At 36.9% G+C, this 26,471-nt stretch overlaps 1 protein-coding gene across 2 annotated transcripts in view; it reads left to right on the top strand.

Moving 5' to 3' along the window:
- Positions 1–26,252, top strand: part of LOC139975648 (high affinity cGMP-specific 3',5'-cyclic phosphodiesterase 9A-like) — a 134,952-nt gene extending 108,700 nt beyond the window's left edge. For both annotated transcript variants that reach the window (XM_071983734.1, XM_071983733.1), the window contains exons 9-13: positions 10,149–10,241; positions 13,015–13,185; positions 18,509–18,613; positions 20,527–20,673; positions 22,770–26,252. In XM_071983734.1, coding sequence (XP_071839835.1) covers positions 10,149–10,241; positions 13,015–13,185; positions 18,509–18,613; positions 20,527–20,673; positions 22,770–23,096 — 843 coding nt within the window. In that variant the 3' untranslated portion in view covers positions 23,097–26,252. The remainder of the gene's footprint in view (positions 1–10,148; positions 10,242–13,014; positions 13,186–18,508; positions 18,614–20,526; positions 20,674–22,769) is intronic.
- Positions 26,253–26,471: the final 219 nt, after the last annotated feature.

Genomic DNA, 26,471 nt, shown 5'->3' with positions numbered 1-26,471 from the left:
CCGACTTGATTAATGTCAGCTATCCATCATACTAGGTGGAGTAGGGATAACATTATTTATGATCAAAGAAACCTCGTGGCATGATGGATAGCCCCAGAGTGGTTGGTTTGATTAGGGATGTAACCCGCTGAAAGGTATCGAACTGTAGGAAAGATTGACTGCTCAACGAACAACCTCCAAGACTGGATTGGAGGGGTGGGGGGTCGAGGCATGGAGAGACAGGGCATCCATACTTAACTTGTGCCTTGTTAACATAGTTGATCATCGCTCTGTAATGATTTCTACAGAAAAGGATGAAATAGATTCTGAATTTTCATTATTTGTTGTTGTTTTCATGACAGCCGTATAAGTTTGCAGGATCGAAGCATACTGCAGCCCAAAAAAATACTTCTTTGCAAGTTGATACTTTGTTATTGTCATTTCCAGTAAGATTTCCAAAGTTCTGGGAATAACTTATCCAGTATCGTATGGTAAAGTGCTTTGCGAAAATGGGCAACTTACAAGTTTATTAGTGCAGAGATGTTAAACAGTTATTTCTTACACAGAAATCATAGTGTTTTATAGAAGACAAAATCCAGAGCCTTCACTAATAACCAACTCCTGTATGTACTAATGTATCTATGCCTTATAATGAGCATTAAAACTACTACCAATTACTGCCTTATAATAATAATAATAGTAATAATCAGCAGTCATTTTTACGACGCTTAACAGACCACTGATGTGGGAGAAACCCCCAAGGGCTTATGGATTACAACTGACATCGAATTTGCTTCCTATTGAAATTTTGGAATCTTTTTCAAATTAGAGAATCATTTCAGATGGGAAAACCGTAGATTGCTCTTGGATGAAAAAACCCATCTCACTTTGACACGGTCGGGTATCGAACCCGGAACCTTCCGATCGATAAGCCTCATTGCGTCACATGCCTCCAATCTTATCCATTCGGCCACAGCACCTTAGCAATCACAAAAGCAACAATTACATGCTAATGATATATTTTTATACATTTTTTTTTTTTCAAGACCATGAAAGCCAGTGGTCTCTAAATCATAACAATGCAACCTCTATCACGGAATAAATGACTACTTTGCAGGTGTTCTGGTGAGGGGGTACGCTACATTCATCTTCCCCATTATGGTGAAAATCGGCTTTGCTTGTTTTCCCCTACAAACACTCAAAGACAATCACATATCTTAATCGCTGCTGATTTTTTTCTTTTTTTCTTTTGATGATTGCATGTATCCAATTTTTTATATTCTCTTCACATGTAAAATATCTATAGTGAAGGAAGCACGGTACTACAGTAAAACATCAGTGAAAGATGAACAAACTTAATATTCCAAATTTGGTTGGAAATTAAAAGTGTTAATTGCTCCAGGGAATAACAGAATGTTTGAAGGGGAAACAAAGCTGCTTCTCTCTCCTAGACAAGATTTTCTTCTGTTTTGTCAAGTGACAAAATGAAATGTCTTAGACCTTGCACAGAGAACCTGCTAAATTGGTCTTTTTTTCTGTCCAGATTCTTAATTGGCAATTAAAGGAAGTTGATCTATGCATCGGCCTCGGTGTTGACTAAGTGTCGCTTGAGAGTTTTGTTGTGACATAAATATATATGAAAAGAGATGCCAAGGTAAGGCAATCCCTGTATTAGTAATATCACATATTGCAAACCGCGGTTTCAGAATTAACGAACCGTTAGGTAATCCTGCGTTGGTATATGAATTTACAAATCGCAAACTGCCGTCACAGAATTGATTAGCTGTTAGGGAAACCCTGCGTCAGTTTATATGAATTTTAAAAATCGCAAACCATGGTCACAGAATTGTTGAGCTGTTTAATAGACAATCCTCGATCCATTGGTTGATATGAATTTAAATATCGCAAACCGCTGTCATAGAATTGATGAGCTGTTAGGCGATCCTCCATTGGTATATATATGAATTTAAAATCGCAAACCACTCATAGAATAGATGAAATGTTAGGCAAACCTGCGTCAGTTGATATGAATTTTAACTATCGCAACCGCGGTCACATAGTTGATAAGCTGTTGGCAATCCTGTATCAGTTTTGTATCAATTTATTTATCACAAACTGTGGGATCATAGACTTGATAATCTATTAAAATTGATATATTGATGAATTGATTGCATCCATTTAAGTCATTTTTATGGCCGCAGAGATTTGTGTAGACCTTGTTTACTGTCTTTGTATAATATCGAGTGATGTCATTCTTTGGACCTCTTTTTTTGATTCAAGAGATTAAAAAGTTGCCTTGTAATCATTATTTCATGGCTGTAAGCTCTAGCTGTGGTGAAAGTTATAAAAGGGTGGGAAAAGTGAGAATTTTTTTGAATTATTTACGAAAATGTAAATATCAGTTTCCCGTCTGGTAAAATGTGCTTGATTGAACATGTGAACATGAGTGACCATGAGTGGACATGAGTGACCATGGTTGGACATGAGTGGACATGAAAGGAAGAGAATAAAAGTAATTGTTGTAATGTACAGTACTATTCGGGCTAATTGTGCGCATAATTAGTATTTTAGAAAAAACTGCAGGCCATTTTTTTTAATTTTTTTTTTTTAATTACTATATACCTTTCAGACCAGAGACATTCTTGGTGAGGCTTATAGTTTGAGGCAGTCCATAATGGAACAAATTTGTTAACTGAACAGCATTCGAGGGTTATCCGTTGTAATTATTTCAATTTCTCAGGGGATATGATCTACAGTAGTACAATCCCTCTCTTCTCCCCTCCCCCACACTGTCACACCAGAATAATGATACATTATTGATGCTCACATACCTACCTTGAGGTTGTATGAGATTATGAATAATTGAAAATGCATTTCAAACAGCGTCCACATTACTGACAGGCGGGGAGGGAATTCTTTCTCTGCCAGGCCAATGAGTAGTTTTATTACACATATCACATTAAAGTTATGCAAACACCATCTTCCTGAAAGAAGAAAAAAAATGCAAAATGTTTTTATTGGCGTGAAGATTAATGGTCTGAAACATAGTAACCGGGTTCCTTGGGTCGGTGCTGTTGCCATGGCTATATTGTTGCCATAGCAGGGGGGATGGATGTAAAAAAGATAAATATAGTGCATGAAACTTACAGTGTTCATTTTGCTATCTAAGGCAGATTGTTACAACCTGTTTTCCAGTAAGAAAAAAGCTTGTTTTTTTGTGAGCTTTATTTTCATAAAATATCCAACTGTATCATTAACATCATGTAGTTTATGTAGTAACATTGACATATTCTTAGTAATGTAAAGGATTAGGGGAGGGGGGGGGATTATGTTGGCAGTACATAGTAAGTGATATAAAAGACCGCTTGTGGCTAAAATTGAAAACACATGTAGAATTACTCTGTCTTCGTGTCGAAGCTTATTGCAACATACCTGAGCATAATGTTGGCGAAAGTGCCAATTACTGGTCTTGCTAAATTAAAATGTAATTACCTGCTATAATTTCTTGACAAATTGTGAAGACTTTAATCCACGATGGTACCCATGGGCATCCATCCAGATCAGCATAAATGAAGTGTGATTAACTTGAACAATCTTTTCTATGGAGGTGTCCTTGTGTAAGCTGACTGATAGAGCAATATGAGGCATATCATGCTCAAATGCACAGTTATATAATCTTATGATGATTGTGGCTGTTGTTGTTATTATTATTATTGTGGTTCTTATTTTAATGAAAATTTCATTAAGCCAAGGAACTTCCCAGGTTGATCCGTCCATTTTTAAATCCACTTTAAAAAGAGATTTGTAAATCAATGATTTGTAAATGTCGAGAGAAAGTCAAGACTTAGCCAGCTGTAAATTTGCCTTTCATAATTTGGACAAATTTTCATTATGAATATAATGAATGAAAAAAATGATGTTTTTGAAGTTGTGCATATCAATTCCAGCGGAACTGTTACATTGTTTTATAATTAAGCATGAAGTCTACTACTAACAAAATTCCAGAGAACGATATTAAATTTGTCGTACTTAATAACGATATGTCTGTTAATTGACTAAAATCATAAACTGTGTTTCTTTCCCCAAAAACTGTGTTGAGTTTCAATATATGTTATCAACTTTATCTGCGTTTCTGAATTTACTGTAACAGCATTATATCATTCCCGTTGATTAAAGAAACGGGTTGCCCTCATATTTCTAATTAAGCTAAATATTGGTTTTTTGTGCGGCAGACTGTGAAATGGTTTGATATAACAGATTAGAGGTGAATTATGGTTTTAGATATTATAATTATCATGCTGCCTTTATTCATGTATGCCACTTTACATGTAATAAACAATCCAATGTTATCATATGCCCCGATAAATTTCCCCTAACATAGTCGGGCCTAGAAGCAGGCACGTAGCCAAGGGGGGGAGAAGGGGTGACCGCCCCCCCCCTTGAGCATATTTTTTTTAAATTTCTCATAATATCGCTAGTAATTTCAAAATAGAAAATGCTTAGATGCAATTTACAAGGCCTGGGAAGTGTCATTTCCAGCGATCTGGGAGGCATTTTCGGCCAAAATTTTCTTGTACGCTTCGCGCCAACTCATGGTGGCGGCACTACGCTTAGATAGTTTGCCTACAGGCTTCGCCCCTCCCTTGGCAGATTCTTCACTACGCCCCTGCCTAGAAGTTGCTATACTATAGCAATACTATAGGTCCTGTGAATACTATAGGTACTGAGGGATAGTTGGATTTGTGTCTAATTATTGGTTTTCAGTAAACTGCCTTCCCCAAATCTGCTAGAAAGACAATTAATGGTCACACATACTTAATCTATAACAAGCATTTTTATAATGCTCTTAAAGTATATATATATGTTTATAACTGTCTGAGATAATTAATTGGATAACGATGCACTTGGAATGTCTGGATTATGAATTGGAGGGTTGTAGCACCGGGTATTTCCAGGGAAAAGAGTTTTTGGAAAATCTCTCAGCAACCATTGGCGAGGTCCTGCAGTATTAGTTGCATTGCTGATGACTTGCACCGTATTAAATCAGAGAAGTTGTGTCTACAAGACATGAAAATAGAAGATGAGATTATACTTGGCATCTTGCCAGCGGATCCCGATTCCTCACTTTGCCAAAGTATGTGAGCACACACATGACCAGCTAAATATCCGGGTAACCTCAAAGTTTGTTTACACGACCAAGACTCGGGGAATTAGCACAGATGCATGGCATTCATGCTTCTCTTTACAAACTAGTCATGTCCCGTGGTACCCATACTCGGCAACAGCTGTTGCCGAGAGGAGGGTGAACAGGAGGGAGGGCCTTAAATATCATCTTCAGGTCCCTGTTTAATAAGCTTCTCGAAGAACAATCTCGTTAGCTGCTTTCTGCTGAAAAAGACCTTGAATATGAATTTTAAACAGAGCAGGGGGCCGGCAGGTGATGTCATGAATTTTAATTATAAAAATGAGGCCGTACACTATCGAGCAAACAGTTTATTGACGTCACAGAAATCATTAGTTTGCACTTTTCATCTCGTGACACGTACCGCAAACCAATTATTGATACTTTACGCAAGTCAAATTTTTATTGTGGTTCCGCACATTAGTAGTTATGAATCAGATTTTTTTTTTGGGGGGGGGGACTCAAAAATGATACAAATATGTCAGGTTTCTTCTGCTTCTATTGATAGGTTACAATCATTTTTTTAATTCATTTTTTTACTAATGAACTGTATGAAAAAAAAAATGTTATTGAAATGTTTCAAAATTCTTGCATATTCATGACAGGTAAAATAACTGGCCTTAAACAACTGGATTTATGACGCTGGTTCGTTGTACGGTTAATTTACTATAATAAGCCTGGATATTCCCTTTTTTTTTTTCCTTTTATTAAAATTAAAAAATAAACAGAAAGGAAAGAAACATTATTATTATTATGATTATTAATTATTATGATTATTAATTATGTATCTCAATATTTTTTAGGATCTGGAACATATTCACTTTAATAGTTTCTAGAGGAGCTCATATACCTCCTAGAAACCAGTCGAGTGATATCATTTTTCTCTGCCTTTGTCCTTCGCAACCTTTTCACCTCTGCAGTAATTTGGGTTATTTAAATGCAGCCTCGAGAATTTGTGATTAAGTACCCGAACAACTTTTGTAACAGGTAGGCCAAGTCGTGAAGCAAGTAGATTGCATTCACACTCTGTTAATCACCTCGGGCAAACATGCTTGTTTTCTCTCCGGCGATGCATTATATTCTGATTAAAGCTTTTCTCGCAGCTCATTGAGTTTTTGGTTTGGAGCAATTTTATCCCTATGTTGAACCATATGCACTCTGTTAAGAATTGTGCCTAGGCTACAACAGAAGGCGGATTCTCACCGGTGGATGTGCTTTTACTAAACTAGGTCAAAGTTATGAACAGAATCTGTGTTTCGTCCTTTTACCTTAATTTTTTTTCCGCCCTTTGGCACTTTTTGTGTGTGTTAGAAGGATGATGATCTCCACCTGAAAAAAAAAAAAAAAATGGCTGAAACTTATGATATTTAATTTTACATTGTTACAGCTTATCCGCATAAATTATATCACTTCCTATTTTGAATCGAGAAAGAAATTTGCTACAAGTATACAGGGATGGAGGTATGGGATGAAATGGGATGGACGGACGGATGGCCAGACAAATTGACAGACGGACAGATTTAAATATATACTTTAACTGCAAACATGCATCTTCAATTTTGGCAGAATGGATTTGGCCTGCAGGTATTGTATGTTAAGTCCACCCCCCCACTGCCCCCCATTTGAAAGCCAAATATGCTCCCCCAAGCATGCTCCCCCATGGTTTGCATGTTCATGTTTTTTTTCATTACAGCAGCTAATAGGAACTTAACAATCCTAAAACTAAAACTGGTTATCATTTTTTTGTATCCCATTTATGGTATTTTCAATTATAAATGTAAACCTACAGTTTTTGGACATTAAGTACAGCTGGTCTGGCATGCTACTGCTGTTGTTATCTCCCAGAATTTGACGTCAACCTGCAATGCTGTTTAAAATGTCTACGAAAGCAAAGCGATGTTTCTCCTCTAAAATTGGAAAACTCGTGGAAGATTTGCGCGATGATACTGCCCGTGCATTGTGGACGCAGTCATAAAATGGCACACTGTACCCGGCTGACCTCGATACGTCGGTGTGACTTCTGTCGAAGGAACAAGAAATTATCGCAGGAGTTTGTTGAAACCGATGCATAACTTGGACGATAATGGGTACCAATTGAATAGGTTGATTGGACTAAAATTGACCTGAGAAACCAGAGAAACTAGATTAATGGTCGCCGAGCTTTATCTTCTCCGTTGGCCGTTAGCCCCCCCACTAGTGGTTTTTAGTTTAATCAATTAAATTAAAAGAGTAGTTTGCTCCAAACCTAAGGAGAGGGTAAGCTTGGGTCATCATCTCCGAAATGATATTTGTTTCAGTCATCGTTTAAGCAAATCGTTGTCTACGATATGCACCATAATCACGAAAGTGGTGCTTTTTTAATTTTGGCTACTAGAACAGTCGCTATGGCGACAAGGAGTTTTCCATTGGCAATGAGCTTTGAGGCAATAACAGTGTTCTAATTAAGGTGTTCGAATTATTAAAGGTAAACCTATAAACACACTGCTTTGTAGCTTGAGAGCGCATCTCAATGTCTGGTTTGTTAACTGCAAAGAAAAGTTTTGATTCCAGATAATTTGGACAAATAATCCCTTCAGCTGAATTCTCTTTCAGGAAAATGTAACAAATTGCAGTTGGTAGTTTGTGATATTACCATGGCAACTGTTCATTGGGAAATTTACAATTTCTGTCATTATCGACTTGAGTTCACCCTTGAAAAGTGATATTAATGTAACCTTAATTTACTTAAGTGTCCTACTGCTCTTGAAATCAAGGCTTTTGAATGGATAAACTTCTGTGTTTTTATGTTATGAAAGGATTGGTTCAGTTGTCATACATGTTAATGTTATATGAAAGAGGACAATAAAAGAAACACAATGGTGAAAAAACTGTTCAAATATCTTTTTCGATTAAAGAGATATTCAAGTGTAAAGTTTTATCAGATTGTGTAGAAACTGCTGAAATCTGACTAGCTGTGATGTCACATCCTCACATTCATGAAAAGTCTTTTCTTTTTTTCTTTAAATATTTTGTGAGATTTCATGACTTTCAACCAAAAGATATGTCAGGAGATCTCATATTTGTCAAAGGAAGTATTTGAGATTAAACATCTGAAGAATTTTTGATTATATTATTTTCAAATGTGTTAAAAAATGTAAATAATTTTTAAAGAAATATATTCACAAATGTTAAGGAAGTGAGGATGTGACGTCACACCCTCACAGTAAGTCTTTCTACACCAGTCGTTTTCAAAGAAATTTTGATATCTTCAAAGTGTTATATCTCCTTAACAGAGCATGCTATCATGGTAATTTCTTCACTGTTCTTTTTGTCTTTATGTGCTTTTTCATACAAAATAGACATGTCAAACACCTGAACCAATCCTTTAAGATAAGTATCTGCCCAGTTAATGGTTAACAGTTTGTACTTATGTGTATATATACAAACAGAGTGTCAGGATACATGATGGTAATGGACTGTACTTCTGATAGTCATTTTCCTATAAATTTGCCAGATTTATTTAATTGTCAATTCTGTTGAAATTCTTCCAGGACGTGGGTTTACCTATATATAATGGGTCAAATAGGTATTATAAAAACTGAAACTAATATTAGATAACTTGAAGACATATCACCTTTTAAGTTTTCTATTTGTATGACTTAATCATGGATTAACTATAATGTAACCTGAGCTTATAAACTTGTGGCTGGCGGTAGTTGCCACGTAGACAGATCTTGTGCAGTGAGCTATCTCCTAATATCTTTTCATGTGATAACCATGTTTATACAACACCTAATTGTATTCTGGTCATTTGATTGGTCAATTGCTTGTTGATTGCATGCAAAATCCGCTCTATTCCACTCTATGAAATAGAACCATGGGTTATACTATTTTGGTAGCACTTTTTTCAATGGTAAAAGGGCAGAGAAACCTGTCTGTTCAAAACAATCTGTTGCATGAGTGCATTTTACCCATCTTAATATAATATGTTGTATAAAACAAATAATGAATGGTTTCCATTCGTGCAATAGTGCAAATATTTCATGAGTTGTAAGATGGAATGTTCCATTCAACTCGGCTGTGCCTTGTTGAATGGAACATTCCATCTTTCAACTCATGAAATATTTGCACTATTGCACTCATAACCATTCATTATTATTTTATAATAACTACATATATTATGCAATGTAAGATGAATGTAGGAAGTAATGAATACAGCATGAGAATGAGAATATAAATCTTAGAGTCTGATAATGTAAGAACATTTTTTAATTCAGACTAACATTTACAGGAAACGGCTTCTTTAGTGTATATATGCATCACTCGTATATTCATATTTTGCATATAATGTCCTGTTGCTAGGAAGCCAGCTGTGCGCACCACCGCGATTGAAACTTTCCGTAGAAGACAAATAGATCTCGCGTGCATAAATGTCTGAGGTTGAGTATAATATGAGAAACTTCACAAGAATATAAATTGATTAGAATACATTTTAAGTTGGCCTGATGTTTCGATCCTAGCAGGATCTTCTTCAAAGGCTAAATGACAAGGCCTTTGAAGGAGATCCTGCTAGGATCCAAACGTCAGGCCAACTTACTTTTACACATTCTCCTACACAGGCTCTCTAGTGGATAAGCAGTTTGGTAACAGTTTTATTTTATTTTATAGAATACATTTTAATAGCATGTTGAGGTCCAGATGGCCATTAAAACAGAATTTGGTCAATATTTTCAGGCAGTTTTACCAATTGAGTATTACACAACGTAAGAGTGCAGTTGACTAAGTGCTCCTTCCCATCCCTGCTCTCCCCATTTCCCCCATCTATCCAACCCTCGTTTGATTGAAACAAAGTACTTTAATCTCTGTCACATGCAAATCATTTCTAAGTGCAGATTTGCCTTTTTGTCGAAATAGATATCACTGATTTCAAATCTTTGAATTATTTCACATAATCTTTGATTACACATATTTCTGTTAATATTCTTCTATCTCTTTCATCCTGTTCCAGGTAAACGCACGAACAGAGCTCGCCCTCAGGTACAACGACATCTCTCCTCTCGAGAATCATCACTGCTCCATAGCCTTCCAAATTTTAGGAAAGGTCAGTAGTTATGTAGGGTGAGAAGTTAACGTCGGTCATTGCCGGCCGGGTTTTGTCGGTCTTAAAGCGATGCAAGACTGTGTTACGATCAGCTGTCGCATGCAAATTTTGTCTCTTTGGGAATATTTTCTGGTCTCGTAAACAAGGCGAATTTTTTTATTGTCGTCCGAGATGACCGAGTTTTTGTAATTTGGACGACCAAACTTGGGTTTTGGAGGTCGTACGCAAGGACGACTTGTTGAGTTAACATGAAGTTCAGAATAAATTGTGACTAATTATCCCAAATAGGTGAAAATGATTAATTTATGGTATGCACCCCTGAAGATACTGAAATAAAACATCATGATAGTGATATGCATATGTACAACCCTAATGGGAGGTTTACGGGCCCAACGCTGGTTTTCTCTTCACCAGACCTACACATCAGCTCCTCCAATGTACATCATATTTGGATCATTCTTTGCGTTCCTGCACTTTCCTTTCGGACTCACCACATTTTGTAAGAAATCCTTAACAAATCTGCCCTGCATAATATTGACCTCAGTAGTGGTGGGTCAAGTCTGCAAATCATGAAAGTATCGGTTTAAATAAAAGCCACCATTTACATAAATTGTTCGCCAAATTTTGCTGAGCCTAACCAAGTGTTTGTGTTTGCTGTAAGTATCAATCTAGACACAACCTACCATTTTTAGATTAAATTCCTGAAAATTTAAGGACATTTTGCTGGAGTGTATATACAATCGTCAACATATTCTTGCCCTGTCACACATTTTCACGTAATGTAAGTAAGTAAGTAGAGAGAAAAACTTAGCCTATTTTTTTTTTTCCAGACTTTTGTTATTATTTGAACTAAAATTTGACTAGCCAAGTTTTATGATGATCTACACTGTTATGGTAATATTAGCATTGAGTAACAACATCAACACAGTTCTCAAATTAAACTGAAAAACAAAAACGGATTTATCATGCATGCGATAAGCAAGCATCCATTCCAGATATTCAAGCGAAATGAAAAGGGGAAAAAAATGTGGAAATCTTTGAGGTTGTTATACGTCAGTGTTCCACTGAGGTTAGATTATGCATTTGATAAGACTGTTTTTTATAAACCTAATTTTGCAGTCTGGGGGGTACTTGAAAATACCGGCATACATCTGACTTAAATCCCGAGAAATTAGGGCTGCATAAATTTCAGATCTTGGCTAGATAGAGGGGTACCGTTGCATTGTATTTGGTCATCTAATGGAACTGTTAGAACGATCCAACTCAAAACACCCCAATCAATCCACAAAAGTGGACATAGATTTGTCGAAGCCCCTTTCATGAACCATTAACCATCATTTAGGGCTTCATGAATACCACAAAGCACACAGACCTCGGCAGGCCTCTTCAAACGGTCGATGAACCTCAGAACGTTGGTACAAAATAGTCAGGACAGTCACGCAAATATTACATTAATTAGACCACTGGCAGACGTTTATGGGTAATTATTACATTTTAAGCTAATTTGCGTGAGTTAATATCGGTCCAACAGTGGTCTCTTCCGTCGGCAGAATCGAGAGCGATCGAGTTGTACTCATTTGCATACACCACGTACATCTCGGTACGAAAGGAGGAACAATACCTAAACCCATAATCAATAGGTTGATTTCTTGAGAGATTTTAAACAACTCACCCAAACGGAAAGATGAGGATGGAGATGTCTCGACTTCAAAGTGTAGCATCTGTTGTCATTGCGCGATGTTGTTAAAGTCTCCATGAGGCAAACTCCGTTAACCGGTTCCTTCTCATTCTATCCATATTTGTTTATGGTGAATATAGGTATTGTTGACAATGGAAACCAAGACTCACCATTTCCAAGGCCCATCTTTTATAAATAAACATTGCAATTGATATCAAATTAAAAGGATTGAAAAATTAAACTCTAACATGTGTGTGACTCCTTGCTATCTTCTCCAGCTGTGTGCAAGTCTTTAGTCTTGTGTTTGAATGCAAACGTTAAAATGTATGGTATATATCCGATTAGAATAAAGCAAATGTTAGCTTATTGTTGCGGTTTTCCCACAAACAGAGATCTTCATTAATATCGGCAAGGAAAGCAGCAGGTTTTACATCTGTAATTCTATAACTATGATAACCTAAAGTGTGCATCCGATTACATTTATTGTGTATTACAATCAAGAAAGAAAAAAAAAATTGTATTTCATAGGAAAGAATTTTTTTGGGGGGGAGGGGGGTATTTCAAAGGCAAGAAAGAGGGTGAAATCATCTCTGCTGTCATCACTTTCCTGTAAATTCCAGTAGTTGCAAATTCAGTCAAAGTCACCTCCTCAATCATTGACATGCTTCATTATATCTGTATTGAAGTCCATACACTGTAGATAATTTTTGCGAAAAGAAAGTAAACAAATATTTCGAGGTGTTAAATGTCAAATATAAGTTCTTTTAATGTTTTTTTTTCCCTCAAAAGACTTGTCTTAGAGATATTTTACCCTCCCCCCCCCCTTTGAAAGATGTATTACAGACAACCAGTATGTTGCCTTTAAATTTGTCCTTTTTCCTTCTCATCTTCCAACCGTACCTACACATTGAAACAATAATTAAGCAAGATAAATGTAGATAAAAAGAAAAAAATGTAACACTTCAAACTTTCATGTTGCGCAGTTGTAAAGAATGATCTTGTTCGATAAACTTGTCAAAAAATAAATTACGTGATTGATTTTGGCTTGTTTTTTTTTATTTTAACCTCCCTTCCCCCCCCCCTTTTTTTTTACAGCAACACTGTAATTTATTCAACAACTTATCGGCAGAAGATTTCAAATTCGTCAGGGAGAGTATGATCACTTGCATCTTGGCCACGGATATGTCCAAGCACAACGTCATTCTCAACAGTTTCAAGTTAAAAGTACCCGAGTTTGATTACAAGAACAAGGAACATGTATCCGAGGTGAGTGGCTTATAAAAGTAGGATTCGGGGGGGGGGGGGGGGGGTGAGGCTGCAGCATCCTGCATCCAGGCTGCGTGAGATATAATCTTTTCTGCTGTGCAGTTTCACATGATAGGCACTGCACACAGTTTCACACAGTAGGCACTGCTGGTCTTGCGAGATATTCTCTGTTGCTTGGTATTTGTTCAGCCTTGCTGCAGCCGATCTTGCAGCCGCTGCAGCTTTTCTTCTTTGACATGGTTCCCTTATGTCATTGCATTAATTAGTAGTAGTTAACCTGCAGTTTAATACTAAGTATTGTAATCTTCTGTATGTAATTGCATTAACACTAGGCTCTTGCTAGTATTAAAAAGTAGAATGCTTTAAGTGATTAGGTTTACATGCAATTTATGTTTATTCACTATCTCATTTACATAATTCACAATGTGCACTTTGTACAGTGGATTATGAATTAATAGATCCAATACGATTTATTTATTAGTTATTTCATTTATTTATTTATTTATATTGTCCATGGTTGCATGTGTGTGTCTATAGACAAAACTCTGCAGTAGACCTAATTGAAACTTTTTGTGCTGTTAATGCATTTTTTCCGTGTCGAAAGTTTGATGTCATAAATTAGTAAGCATTGTAAACACAGGATGTGAACCTGAAAGGTGATAGCAACACGTGAAACACACACTCTGATGGTCTCATGCAGTTCATGGAATTTACATGAAGTATTAGCAAATCTCATTTAACAATATATGACATTCACCCATGATCATTGTACAGATAATTGGAAACACCTTCTCTTTAAAGTTCAGTTCCAATCGGTGGCAGTAAGCGTTTTGTGATATCTTTTAGATTGTATTATTGACAAAGAAGTGAACAATATTTCCTATCATTTTTTCTCTCATATCGAATGGTTAAGAAGGTGACATTGAGGTTATTGGCCACCAGCTTCTTAATTCTCTACAACGAGAGCAATTTCAGCACGCATAGTTTCGCGCGAGGGGACGATTTATATATTTTGCTAATATTGTACGTATCCCATTTCTTTCTCTCCGATTTTCTTGTAATGCTACCGGTCTGTCTCGTGGCACTCGGTAAAAACAGAACAAAACAAAAACATTTCGTCGTAACCTTTCGTATGGAAAATGTCTGTATCGCGATATGTCTTCGCCAACTTCTTTTTTTTCTCCCCGTAAATATTGCTACGAAATATGAGAAAGGCCTCGTCTGGAAATCAGATACGCGGTCTGCCTACTGTAAGGGTTTGCAAGTGTTTGAAGCTACGTGTGACAGTCGTCGCTAACCCTATTAGGAACATCTGATTATGTAGGGAGGGAAAATGAATTACGAGCGGATGTCGGGCTGGCATGTCGCTTGTAAATTATAGAGCGGGATAAATCATTGTTCTATACATCGGTAAATTGCCCACATAGGAGAAGATTTAATTGAACCATGAAAAACCAGGCTTGCTATCATGGTTTTCACAGCTAGAAGTAAGAGTTTGGACAGCAAATCCGTCAATTCTTTGTTCCCCCGTGAGCCTGTATAAGCATATGACAGTACTTTTTCTTTTTTTTGGGGCAAAGAATGAAGCAAAAAAAAAGTTGGCTTTCTATGTTGTGTGATGTTTCAATAGTTGTTCGGGGGGAAAAAATGAGGTCGTAGAAATTGTTGATGATTTGAGATAATGGAATGTATGAATAAGTTATTACCCATTTCTAATTTATCGGATATGAGTGGAACTCAATTTGTAGTGTTTACATATAATCAAACTTATGTGTCACACCCACCCGTTGCTTTCAATCCCAGCTATATGAATGGCTACTGTCTGCCCTGCTAGTTGGTACACAAATACAACAGTTTCCTGGAATTTTGAGTTTTAAGTTGAAGAAGTGCAGAGTAACTACTTAATGTAATGAAAGCTGTTTCTTATGACTGCAGTCTAACCATTTAAAGGTTCTCACGAGACTCCCATAAGTAGTGCTAGTGTAACCTAAGAGTTAATGCTACTTCAGAAACAGACCAGTGCGGGTACTTTCAACCGGCTGCCACTTAAGCATAATATCACTTCACAGCACAACATTGGAGGAGTTTATTTTCTAATATGCGGCTAAAGCCTTTAAAAAGGTAATTTAGTCCTATAAGTCTCTATACAGATCGGTCAAAACAAAGGTCTAAATACGTGGGTTTCAAATTGTAATCAATACCTAGGCAGTGAATGATAATTTAAAAAGCAATAAAAAAAGCAAATGGAGTCACTAACTACTAGTTAATTAAATGTTCATGTTGGGGAAAGCAATCCAAGCTGGCCAATTATATCCTCTTGCTCAAAAGGTTCTTGCGCTTAAAAGCAAATCTACTCCAGGGCTAAAATCAAGTTCTCGCCGGCATTTTACTGATGCATATCAGTTACTATACAGGTTTATGGAAGCAGCCTACAATTATATTTGCTGATAAGTTAACAGTAATACGATGCAAATATAAAAAGTATGGAAATCATGCATGCTAATTTTGGGATTGACCACTGCTATGAAAACAACTTGACACGTTGTTTACATTCTATATTTGTCTACAGGCAGAAAATTGCAAGCGTCTTTTCTTATTTCTTTGTAGGGGGAGGGGTGGTGGGGGGGGGAGTTTGCTAGTGGCAAATGGCGAAATTGACGGGCATTTAGAGCCAGTAAACTTTGCCTAAATTGTAGGGCCCAGAATCTAGAAGGATGGTTTTATAGCTTGACTATTAAATTGGGCAATCTCGGTTGGAGTAATTGTGTGAACATTCCAAGTCGCATACTGATTGCCTGAAATCGGCGACTGCAGTGTACTGCTTGAACGTGTGTAGAGTCAGTGCTGGCCCTAATTCATCGATGATAGTGGATTGATAGCACGCCACCGAGGTGTATTGTCGAAGAGTGTCGCGAATATGAGCATGATTCATTCGCCGAAGTCGTAGATTTTTCCATGATTCATAGAAACCATCACATCAAACCGCATGCACAGATTGTAAACCTCACAACTGGTTGTAATATCAGCAAGCTGATGACAGACAGCTTGTATGTAGTCTGCCCCTATTGTTGTTAAATATTCAGGCATGAGCTTTTTCTGTGAATTCGCGGAATATCTGTGATTTCTTTTCTACCTCCGGACAAAACTAGTATCCTAACACACTGTAGCATATGCAAACTGGAGCCTATACCGCAATTTTTGCAAAGTAACATGATTTTTTTTACCCCAGGCTCATCCCTGAATATTATTAAAAAGCAAAGTTCAGTTTTCAGTTTGCCATTTGATTTTGTTTTCCCGGTGGCGTAGTAAAACGCAGGAGCTGCTGAAGATGGAGTGGGAGAAAGGAGGGTAGAGTGGATGGGTGGGTTGATTAATGTTTGGTTCATGGTCTAAACAAAGATTGGAAAAGCCACGGTCGGAGTTCTGCGCAAAAAAACGTCTTTATGAAGTGTCACTGGTGAAGATCTGCAAATGTCTGATATTAAAAGACATGAACAAGCAACTGAAAGTAATATTCCATGCATGAATTGCTAACATATGTACATTATAATTTTTCTTTAGAGTTAGGTTTACAAGATCTGTTTAAAATTTAAAATTTTCCTTATCCCTCTGGTACTTGGACTTTTATCACCCCATACTCTAACTTGGCATGAGCCCTTTGTTATGGGGAATGCCCCTTTCATTAATTTTGTTTTGTGATTCATTTCATGATTATTCTTTTATAATACATTGTTTTGTTTTGAATAAAGGTTAAAATTAACCTCTTATTAAGTCTTCTTTTTTTGTTGTAATCCAGGATAACTGAAAAACTGTATTAACCACTGTTAAAACTGTCCCTCAAAGTTATACTGTAACATAAAAAAAAAATATCTATTCCTATATAGCATTAGCTTAAAAATAATGCTTTATACTATCAGTTTTTAGTTCCTACCATATATGCAACCCCTCCCAGTAAATAATATAGGTCAAAGTTGTCCCTTTACAAAATCAGTTCCCCTTTTGTAATTCGAGATGGTATTAACCCGTACAATGTATGATTGTTTCCTTTGAGCATTTGGGTTATGGTTTTGAATACTCCTAAGTCTGCATTTGCATTCAGCCAGTTGGGACAGTTTTCTAATGCTAATACCACTCTAAACTGTCCTCCCATCTCATGCTCTCAAAGCACTGGTATTGTCAGTAAAAACAGTTCCTATAAACCTTGATCTGATAGAAACATGATATTCATACTGCTGGTACTGACAATACGAGTGCTCTTTAGGGGAACATTACAAGTACAGTGTAGAAATAATTGTCCCGACTGGGTGAAGCATTTCTAATTTATTCTCTTCGATTCTTAGTTGTGACAGATGAGAGGTGAAACGTTGAGATGGAGTATGTTTCATAACTCTCCCTCTCTCTCTTGTTAGTGGAAGTGGAAAACACCGGTCTTATATTTTATGCCGTGTTCACATCCTGAATTTTAATGTCTCAATCGCCGGTCGCTACCGTGCAAACCATATCGCGGTATTATCCAAGCAAACATTGCTATATTAAATGCTGTAAAAGTTCATTGGCTCAGTAAAGAGATCCAATGCCAAATGCCAAAACAGCCAAATCATATATTTCAAAATTAAAATTCTAACAGAGGTTCCATCTGGAATGTCCTTAAAGACATTGAAGACTCGCCCCAAACTGCGTGCCGCACTCTGAAAAAGTTAACTTTCCGTTGCTTGCAAAAGACGTTTTCTTCTTGTCGCTACAAAATGCAGACAGTAATGAAACGTGATACCTTGTTATCTTTTATCTAGACCTGAGATGTCCACGCTGCTATGTACACTGTTGTGGGTATTGACCATAGCTGTATGTATCCACTGTACACTAGTGTCTAATTACAGACGGTAGCAAGCTGTGTGTATTTTCTGGGATCGATGGTGGTGTCTAACACTTCTGTTACACCTCATTCGAAACTAGGTCAAATTACCAGGATGAGATGTTTCTTTGTGCGTGAGTCTTTTGACCCTTTAAAGAACACACTCTATGCAGTAAACAACTCCAGTCTCTTCCAGGTTAACATACAAAGATACCATGTGACCTTTGCAATAGTCGGTCATCACGTGATATTGAAGCCTCTCCAGGGTGGTCGGGTATCCTTTACTGATCGTTCAGATGGTTTCCAAGTTTGATCACCCCTATCGGAGCATTACCATCGGAGCATCGGAGCAGCCATGGTTGTTGTTTTGTTCATCAATTAACACTCACTGATTAAATATGAATGAATAAGGTGAATTTTAACACATCAGCATTTTCTTGTTTTTCCCCCCCTGCCTTTCGGCTCTCTCAGTTCATGATGATTTGCATCAAGGTGGCCGACATCTCCAACGAAGCAAGGCCGATGGATGTGTCAGAACCGTGGATTGATTGTTTACTACAAGAGTTCTTTAATCAGGTCTGTTTACCCGACCGCGGTTTCGTTTTCAATAATTTTCTGTTCGACGGTATGACATTTATGAGAAGGTATTTTCAAGTTTGGTGTTTTGGGCCATGATCAAGTGTTTCTTGTTTGTTCAATAAAGAGAAAAAGCTGTCAATTTCACTGTCCATCGGACACCATGAAATTGTTTATCATCGGTAACTTTGAAATTGTGTGCTTCTTTGAAATTCAACTGCCAGGTTTTCTCGGGAGTTAATGTTTTTTCTTTGAACTGTTTTTAGTCTTAGGGTATGTTCTTTACAAATTAGAGATAAAAACAAAAATATGCCTACACTTCTTGAGTGATAGGTAATAATAGATATTAGACGAACCTTGGTTTTATCTTATTTGACAACTTTCATGAGAATCCATATACAATTTAGTGAATAAACTCACTAGTGAAATGGTTTATGTCAAATCACATTGAGATATAGACAGATATCATAAAATGGAATATTTTTGAAGAAGCATCCTATTACGGGGTTTTCTGATGAGGTAAACAAAATCCTATGTTTCCTTTCATGCGTAATTCAGGGACTGTCATTTGAACAATTTTGAAACTAAATTTCATTTTATTGTAAACAGTTTGAATATTCAATAGTGGTACTTTTGCATACAACCCATAATAGTTAGTGTTTTACTTGATGGCAAGTTTGCCAGAATAGTTTTGATTATTTTATGGATGCTATTCAATAGCAAAATCCCTTACCAGACTAGGTGAATAGCTTGAAGTCATATATCCATATTTAATTCCAAGTAGTAAAGTAAAAAATTGACCTTGTTTTTTTCCAACTTTTCTATATTTTTTTAAATGTGTTTTTAATGCTTCATTGTATGAAATATGTGTCCAATTGACAAAATAGTATGCGTGTATGTATGTATGTACAATATAAAAATCGAATAGGCTTCATTAATCACTCGCTCATTAACCCTTAATTTTTGCTGAAAATTCTAGGAAAGTATCGTATTTCAATCAATTACAATCCTATTTGGAGTAATGAATGCTTGCTATGAGGTTACATAATTTATGGAGTAAACCCTCACAAAGCTGCCATGTGGTAGGTGATGCAAGATTTGAATAGAGGGGGCACTTCCACAAAGAAATGCTGGGAGTGATTGCTGTGGGTGATTTTATTGTTAACTAGTTTTATTAGAATAGTGTTAATGTGCAACTCCATTTATGGTATTATATATATATATATGTATATATATATATGTATATGTATATATATATATATATATATATATAAGATGTGTTAATAAGTTGTGAGACATTATTAATAGCCATGCTACCCAGTGATCGATAGGGATTGAGCCATGTGGGATGTAGGGACCACATGAGGAAACAAGGGTCCAAAAAAACACTGTCGAACAATACTTGTGTGAACAAATTTTGACGAATTTGTTTGAGTCAAGTGGACTATTTCAGGAGTGTAACCATGCAGGCTACATTATCCTTTTAAGACATCTCTGGACCCAAAAAGGATTTTCTTAGCATCAAGTCGAGAACCAAGTATATAGCCAATATCCAGTTTACTTATGTCATGGTTGTGTCAACATATTCAGATTAGATCTCTGTGGAGTGCATTTTAATAATATATATTGAATCTTTTCAGTTAAAGGAATACAGCAAGATAAAATTACATTGTAATTTACAGTTAAACCTTATTAATAACAATTATGCAAATTATGCAAATAAGTCATGCAGTGTAAAGTAGTGGTGGTGAAGTTAATGTGAAGACTCTTGAAGAGGTATGCAAGATTTATCGCCGGTTGAAAGTCATCAAGTAGTAACAAGGTGGACGAAGTTTATACTCAACTTAATTCTCATAATCTACATTCGTGATATGACGTACCCTGATTTGTATATTAATCTGATCTCTCTTCAGAGTGATGTTGAGAAGTTGGAAGGACTGCCGGTAGCACCTTTCATGGACAGAGAGAAAGTGACCAAGTCTTCGTCTCAAGTCGGATTTATACGATTCGTCCTGCTGCCTCTCTTTGAAGCTCTCGGCGCTCTCATCCCGGCTCTTGAGGTAATTTGCTTCGTCTGGATCACATTTTAAAATAAAATAAAACTGTTAGCAAACTGATTATCCACTAGTGAGCCTGTGTAAGAGAATGTGTAAAAGTAAGTTGGCCTGACGTTTCAATCCTAGCAGGATCTTCTTCAAAGGCTAAATGACAAGTAACAGTAACAGAAGGGACAAAAACACGCACAGAATACAGACAGGTTAATGAGCATGGTGAACACAAAGAGATAGATGTAAGGGGACTAGTAGACAAGGGATGGAGAGAAGAAAGAAAGAAACCAACAGGGTAAGAGGAGAGGTACTGTAGGAGATAAACAGTGGAGGGACAAAGAGAGGATTGAGGGAAGGGGGTAAGGGATAAACTGGAGAAGGACAAAGACAGAAAGGTGTGGAATAAAAAGGGTGGAAGAGAGCTATGAGAAGAGGAGTGATGGATCACATTTTAAAGGAAGAAGGAAAAATCCCACTGATGTTAAAATAAGCTGAAATGTTATTTCACAATCAGGTAAAGCCTGATGCTCCTTCAAACCTGTTAGGTGTCTTTAAAGGATAATAGCAATATTCCTCTATATAAAAAAATGCATACGAATATGTCGTGATTTATAATATCCTGCAAAAGTAAAAGTTTAGTTTTGTGTTTTGAAATATCATTGCTGGACTGGTGTGAACAAGTTTTCCTAGTAGATGAGAAAGGAGAAGGAAAACAATGGAGCAGTAGTAGTCCAGTACCCTCATCAAGTGTGGAAGACTGCCTGTTACCCTTATCAAGTGTGTAAGACTGCTGGTTACCCTCATCAAGTGTGGAAGACTGCTGGTTACCCTTATCAAGTGTGTAAGACTGCTGGTTACCCTCATCAAGTGTGGAAGACTGCTGGTTACCCTCATCAAGTGTGGAAGACTGCTGGTTACCCTCATCAACAAGTGTAGAAGACTGCTGGTTACCCTCATCAAGTGTGGAAGACTGCTGGTTACCCTCATCAAGTGTGGAAGACTGCTGGTTACCCTCATCAAGTGTGGAAAACTGCTGCTTATGACTCCTTTAACTGGTTAATAGTTTTAATAATCAGTGGTTGTAGACAAATCTCGACAGGCAGCAGCCAGAAACCTGCTTCCAAAATCTGCAATCAATCAATCAGAAGACATTTATATAGCGCCAAAGTCAACATAAATTGTTCAAAGGCGCTATTAGCCTTGGTCATTGGTAACTTGTCACACCCACACACCAAAGTGTGCGCAATTCAATCAATCTCTCCTGGGGCACCACAGTGCACCACAACAACGTGTCCCCCAGGGGACTTCCCAGAGGGTGCAGCCAGAAACCGGCGCACGCAACTATATTTACAAGTTACCTCGTAAGTCCCCATTTATACACCTGGGTGAAGTGAGGCAATGGAGATAAAGTGCCTTGCCCAAGGACACAACGCAATGATCTGGCCAGGGCTCGAACCTGTAATCCTTAGATCACCAGTCCACTGCCTTAACCACTTGACCACAACGCCCTCCACAACAACATAGCTTGCACTTGGGCATTATTCGTAAGATAAATGTAGCAAACAAACAAATGATATCTTTTATTTTTGTTCTCAGAGGTCTTCTTTCTGTAAGAAAAAATTAGAAACCCGTATTTCCACTTTCTTCGCAACCCTTTTCATAAAAAATGAAGATGGTACAGCTATATACTGTAACATCTGAGCTGATCTTTTTTTCTTCAATTTTTCACATATTTGGAACTTTTCTGTGATTGGGGAATTGAGAACATGTTTGTAATGGATGCTGTCACTATTGTTTATAAATCATATAGCGTGAGTCAAACCCTGAATTGCTGCTTAATAAATCAAATGGTCTACAAAGATTGCCAATCAGACACAACTCAACACCTTGCCTTTTTTTGCATACAAGATATTGCGAACACGCTCTCAATTGGTTTGGCAAAGTCAAATGACTCATCAGAGTTTTCTGGAACAGAAACAGTTTGTCAAGAAATTGTTCATTGCAGTTTGGGGAGTAAACCTTACCTTGGCTGTCAAATTATTGTCAAACATAACTTTAATCATAAAAAAAAGTCATTTCCCCTGTACTTTCTTTTGTCCATTTTTTAGGAACATATCATTGAACCAGTCAGGAAGGGACTGGAGTACTACACCTCAATGGGGAAAGCCCTCGAAGAGGAGAAACGAAAGCGAGAGAACGAAGCCAAGAAAGCTCTCGAGAATGGCGGACCGGACTCCAACAAGAGTAAACAGAACGGACCGGGCTCCAGACCGCCCCTGGAGACCGATCCCATCAACAATAACGATGGACCAACCAAAGGCGTGCCTAACTCTGCTTCACTAAAGGAGAAAAGAACTGGTAAAACGGTGTCAGCGGTGGGATCGAATAAAAACAAGTCGGGGGACGGAGTAAAGCCGGGTGTTAAAGCCAAATGACAGGATGGAGTGTAGAGATATATATATATATACACGTTGGCAAATGTGATGGAAAAAAGAACCAATTTCACTCTGTCGATGGATAAAATAACTTGCCAGGTAAAAAAATCCATGCAGTACTTTCTTTGAATGTGTGCTATTTTAGTAAGAAAGAAAAAACCAACCAACCTCAGAGGAACTTTTAGGCTGACAAATATTTTCTTGGTGCATTTCAGAATTTACACTGTTATTTGAAATGAATTTTTTAAATTATCGTGTTCCCTCTGTCGTCAACAAGTCGTGGCGCCAAAAAGCATGCATGTTTTTCGTGTATACCGTAATATGTTCGAGCAACTCTAGAAAGAATTTAAAAAAAACCACTGGTTCAAAATTAAGTGTGTGGCATTTAATACCAGTGACATTAAGTAATGTGTCGACCAGAACAAATGGAAACACTTCAGAAATTAGCAATCAGAAAGGAATTCGTTTTTAAAACTACATTTATTGGGCAAGGGCAAAACAGCAAATTAAGGCAGTGATAAAGTTTCATGTAAAAAGATGGACTGTATTTTCAGCAGGACGAAAGAGAAGTCCGCCGACGGAAGGGAAACAAATGGCAAGGCAGGCTTTAATGATGTGAATATAATGTAGGAGGTTGTGATATGTTTAACAGTACTCAGAAGTGCTTCAGAATCTAAACTTTCTACCTTTGAAAAGATGGATGATAACCTGTATCTTGTCTTTATGCTGAAAGCCTGAATTTTCCCACTACTGACACCGCAACAGCAGGTAGTTGTTGCTGCCACCATTATGGATGATGTGTGTGACCGGGTACGCCGTGTCGGTACCGTTGCAGGGCGAAGGTAGAGACTGCATTCATTATTTCAGTCCGACATCATGAACAGAGAATCGCAAACTTGACGTAACTAATATCAGGTCAGAAGCAGTCCATTTCGTTGAGCTTACAATTCCAAGTGGTTAATGGAAGTAAAAAGAGGAAGGTCTTTCTTTTCAAAATGGAGGACAAAGAAGATGACAATAAAATGCTTTCCTTTCTCGTTGGCAAAATCTATGAGTGTCCATAAATATCCATACGTGGGTAATGTCGTGTGAAGAGGAGTTGCATTTATACTGGGCCATCCTTTCACTTGTAAATAATGGATATAAGAAACAGTCATATTTATAAGTCTTAAAGAAAGCACAATCGAGAATATGATATTCTCTAAAAAGTTTATATTTACTATGTTTTACTTCTTAACTTACTTAACTGGTTCAAAATGATATCACTGGTCATTTCTTGTATGGAAGGAACACTCGTTAATGATATTCTGAGTCACATATTCCCACTTTACCTTGGTCTCTAGTCTTGTCACCCCTTACTGCCCCCCCCCTCCGTCCTTCCACCTAGCTTTCCCAACCCCCTAAAGCTGGATATAGCAGTCTTGCAGGCATTGTTTTATCTCATAAAGTGTAAGGTCAAATTTTTTGTCTGTCGGCAGAATTAGTATCCTTGGAACATTCTCATAAAGGGGCTCGTTAAAATCCCAAGTGAATCGTTTGATTTGTCAGACTGCCAAAAGGGTGAAAACCTTGAGTTGCCTCTGATCGGCTTACTAATTGGACAGAAACCGACTTTTGTCAATTGAAAATGGAAACGGAAATACGCGAAAAAACAGGATCAAATTTGACTCGGCCGATAATTAACGGACAAATGTTTCGATTAATAGATCTGTGGGTTTTAGTTTGTTCATAATCCACCAACTGGGTTTGGTTTTATAAATTGCTGGAAATTTTGTGACCGGCAACTAGCTCCTTTAAAAAATGATGAGGATAATTCTCAGGCTTAGAGGAAAAGACTTGAAAAAAGTGTCTCTGATAGAAAGATGAGAGTATGGAGCGCTTCTTGGGAAAGTAAAATTTTCTTGCTCAAAGCAGAATCTTCCTAGCTTTGCCTTCTTTGCATATAGCAGTCGGAGCAGAAGTCCTAACAGGCAAACACTATATACTTCCAGTTCCAGGAATGTGTTAATTGTAAAAACATGATAGTGTTAAACAAAGCTATATTGCCCTTACAGCTAAAGTGACTGTGGTGGGATTGGTAATATGGTTCTATAAAATTTGGTATCGAAACTCCCAGGCAGCCAATAAGTTCGCCCGTTTGCGATTCTTCAGTTTAAAGAATGTTTTTGCTTCTTTTCACTGAGATTTGAGACATTTTTTTCTTATTTTGACTAAAGTAGGTATTCAATAGTAATACAGCAGGTCTGTAGTAACTTATGATCGTGAAGCATAAATCTTTTTTTTGGGGGGGGGGGGGGTTTTATACCAAGAATTTGTTCCTAAATAATTCAAGTAATTACAAAATTTTCCTTATCATTTGTTTGTTTGCAATAATAAATGTGTATAATTGTATAAATAGTGTTGGCGTCATCCACATGACTTCACACACCCTTTCAGTGAATATACGTGTTTAATGTGACAATTTCCTTTATAGTAACCCAAAACCTCAAAGAATTATCCCTTGATGGTGAAAGTTTGAATTCTGAATTCTCTTTATAGTTGAAGAAAATTAAAAGTAGATCTCGTACACAAAAACTTTGAGATCATCTGCAAACGTTATTCTGTTATAGTCCCATTTCTGTCGTGAGCTCTTCGGGTTTGTGATTTTGTCTTCAAAACCAAATCGAAATGGCAAAATCTGTAACACTACGATATTTATCACATGTCAGTCATTTTGTATGGACTTTCACTGAATTTTATTATTAGATCTGTTTTGCTATTTTTCTGACATTTTGTGTCCAAACTTGCTTGTATCCATTTTTTAACTTTTTAGGTCATCATCAGATCAGAGTCTACACCTATTATTATTATTAATTATAATTATAAATATAAGTTTTGAAACTACTCCACATATAACTGTTCTTGAGGGAGAAATATCAAAGACATTTTTCTGTTAGGAACCTTCCTAATTACATGTCATTTTTTTTTTATCCAATTTTTCATATTTAATATATTAGATCAAGTGAAAGGTATAAACCAAGTTTTAAAAAAAAATCGTCAATATATTCTTTATCTAATTTCTATTTTACTAAATCATTTCAATCTATGTATTATTTTAAGTGATTGTTTCTCACTCATTGTTAAATGACATTTCTGTACCTCTGACCAGAGTCTTATTTACAACTCATCTGTGTTTTGGTCATCTTGCAAATTATGACATAACTTCATATATACATACATATACAAATATCTATCTATCTATCCATTTGCCCGGTCATTTCATTTCCAGTGCATTTAATATTTCTGTTCTCGGCATCTTTACAGAGATCTGACTTTACGATTTAACTTTCTTTTCCAAAGTTGAATAGCATCATGGTTGATCTCAGGATGTGGTGG

This window comes from Apostichopus japonicus, chromosome 11 (genome assembly GCF_037975245.1).
Source record: "Apostichopus japonicus isolate 1M-3 chromosome 11, ASM3797524v1, whole genome shotgun sequence".
Taxonomy (NCBI): domain Eukaryota; kingdom Metazoa; phylum Echinodermata; class Holothuroidea; order Aspidochirotida; family Stichopodidae; genus Apostichopus; species Apostichopus japonicus.
This window is presented reverse-complemented; position numbering and strand designations above follow the sequence as displayed.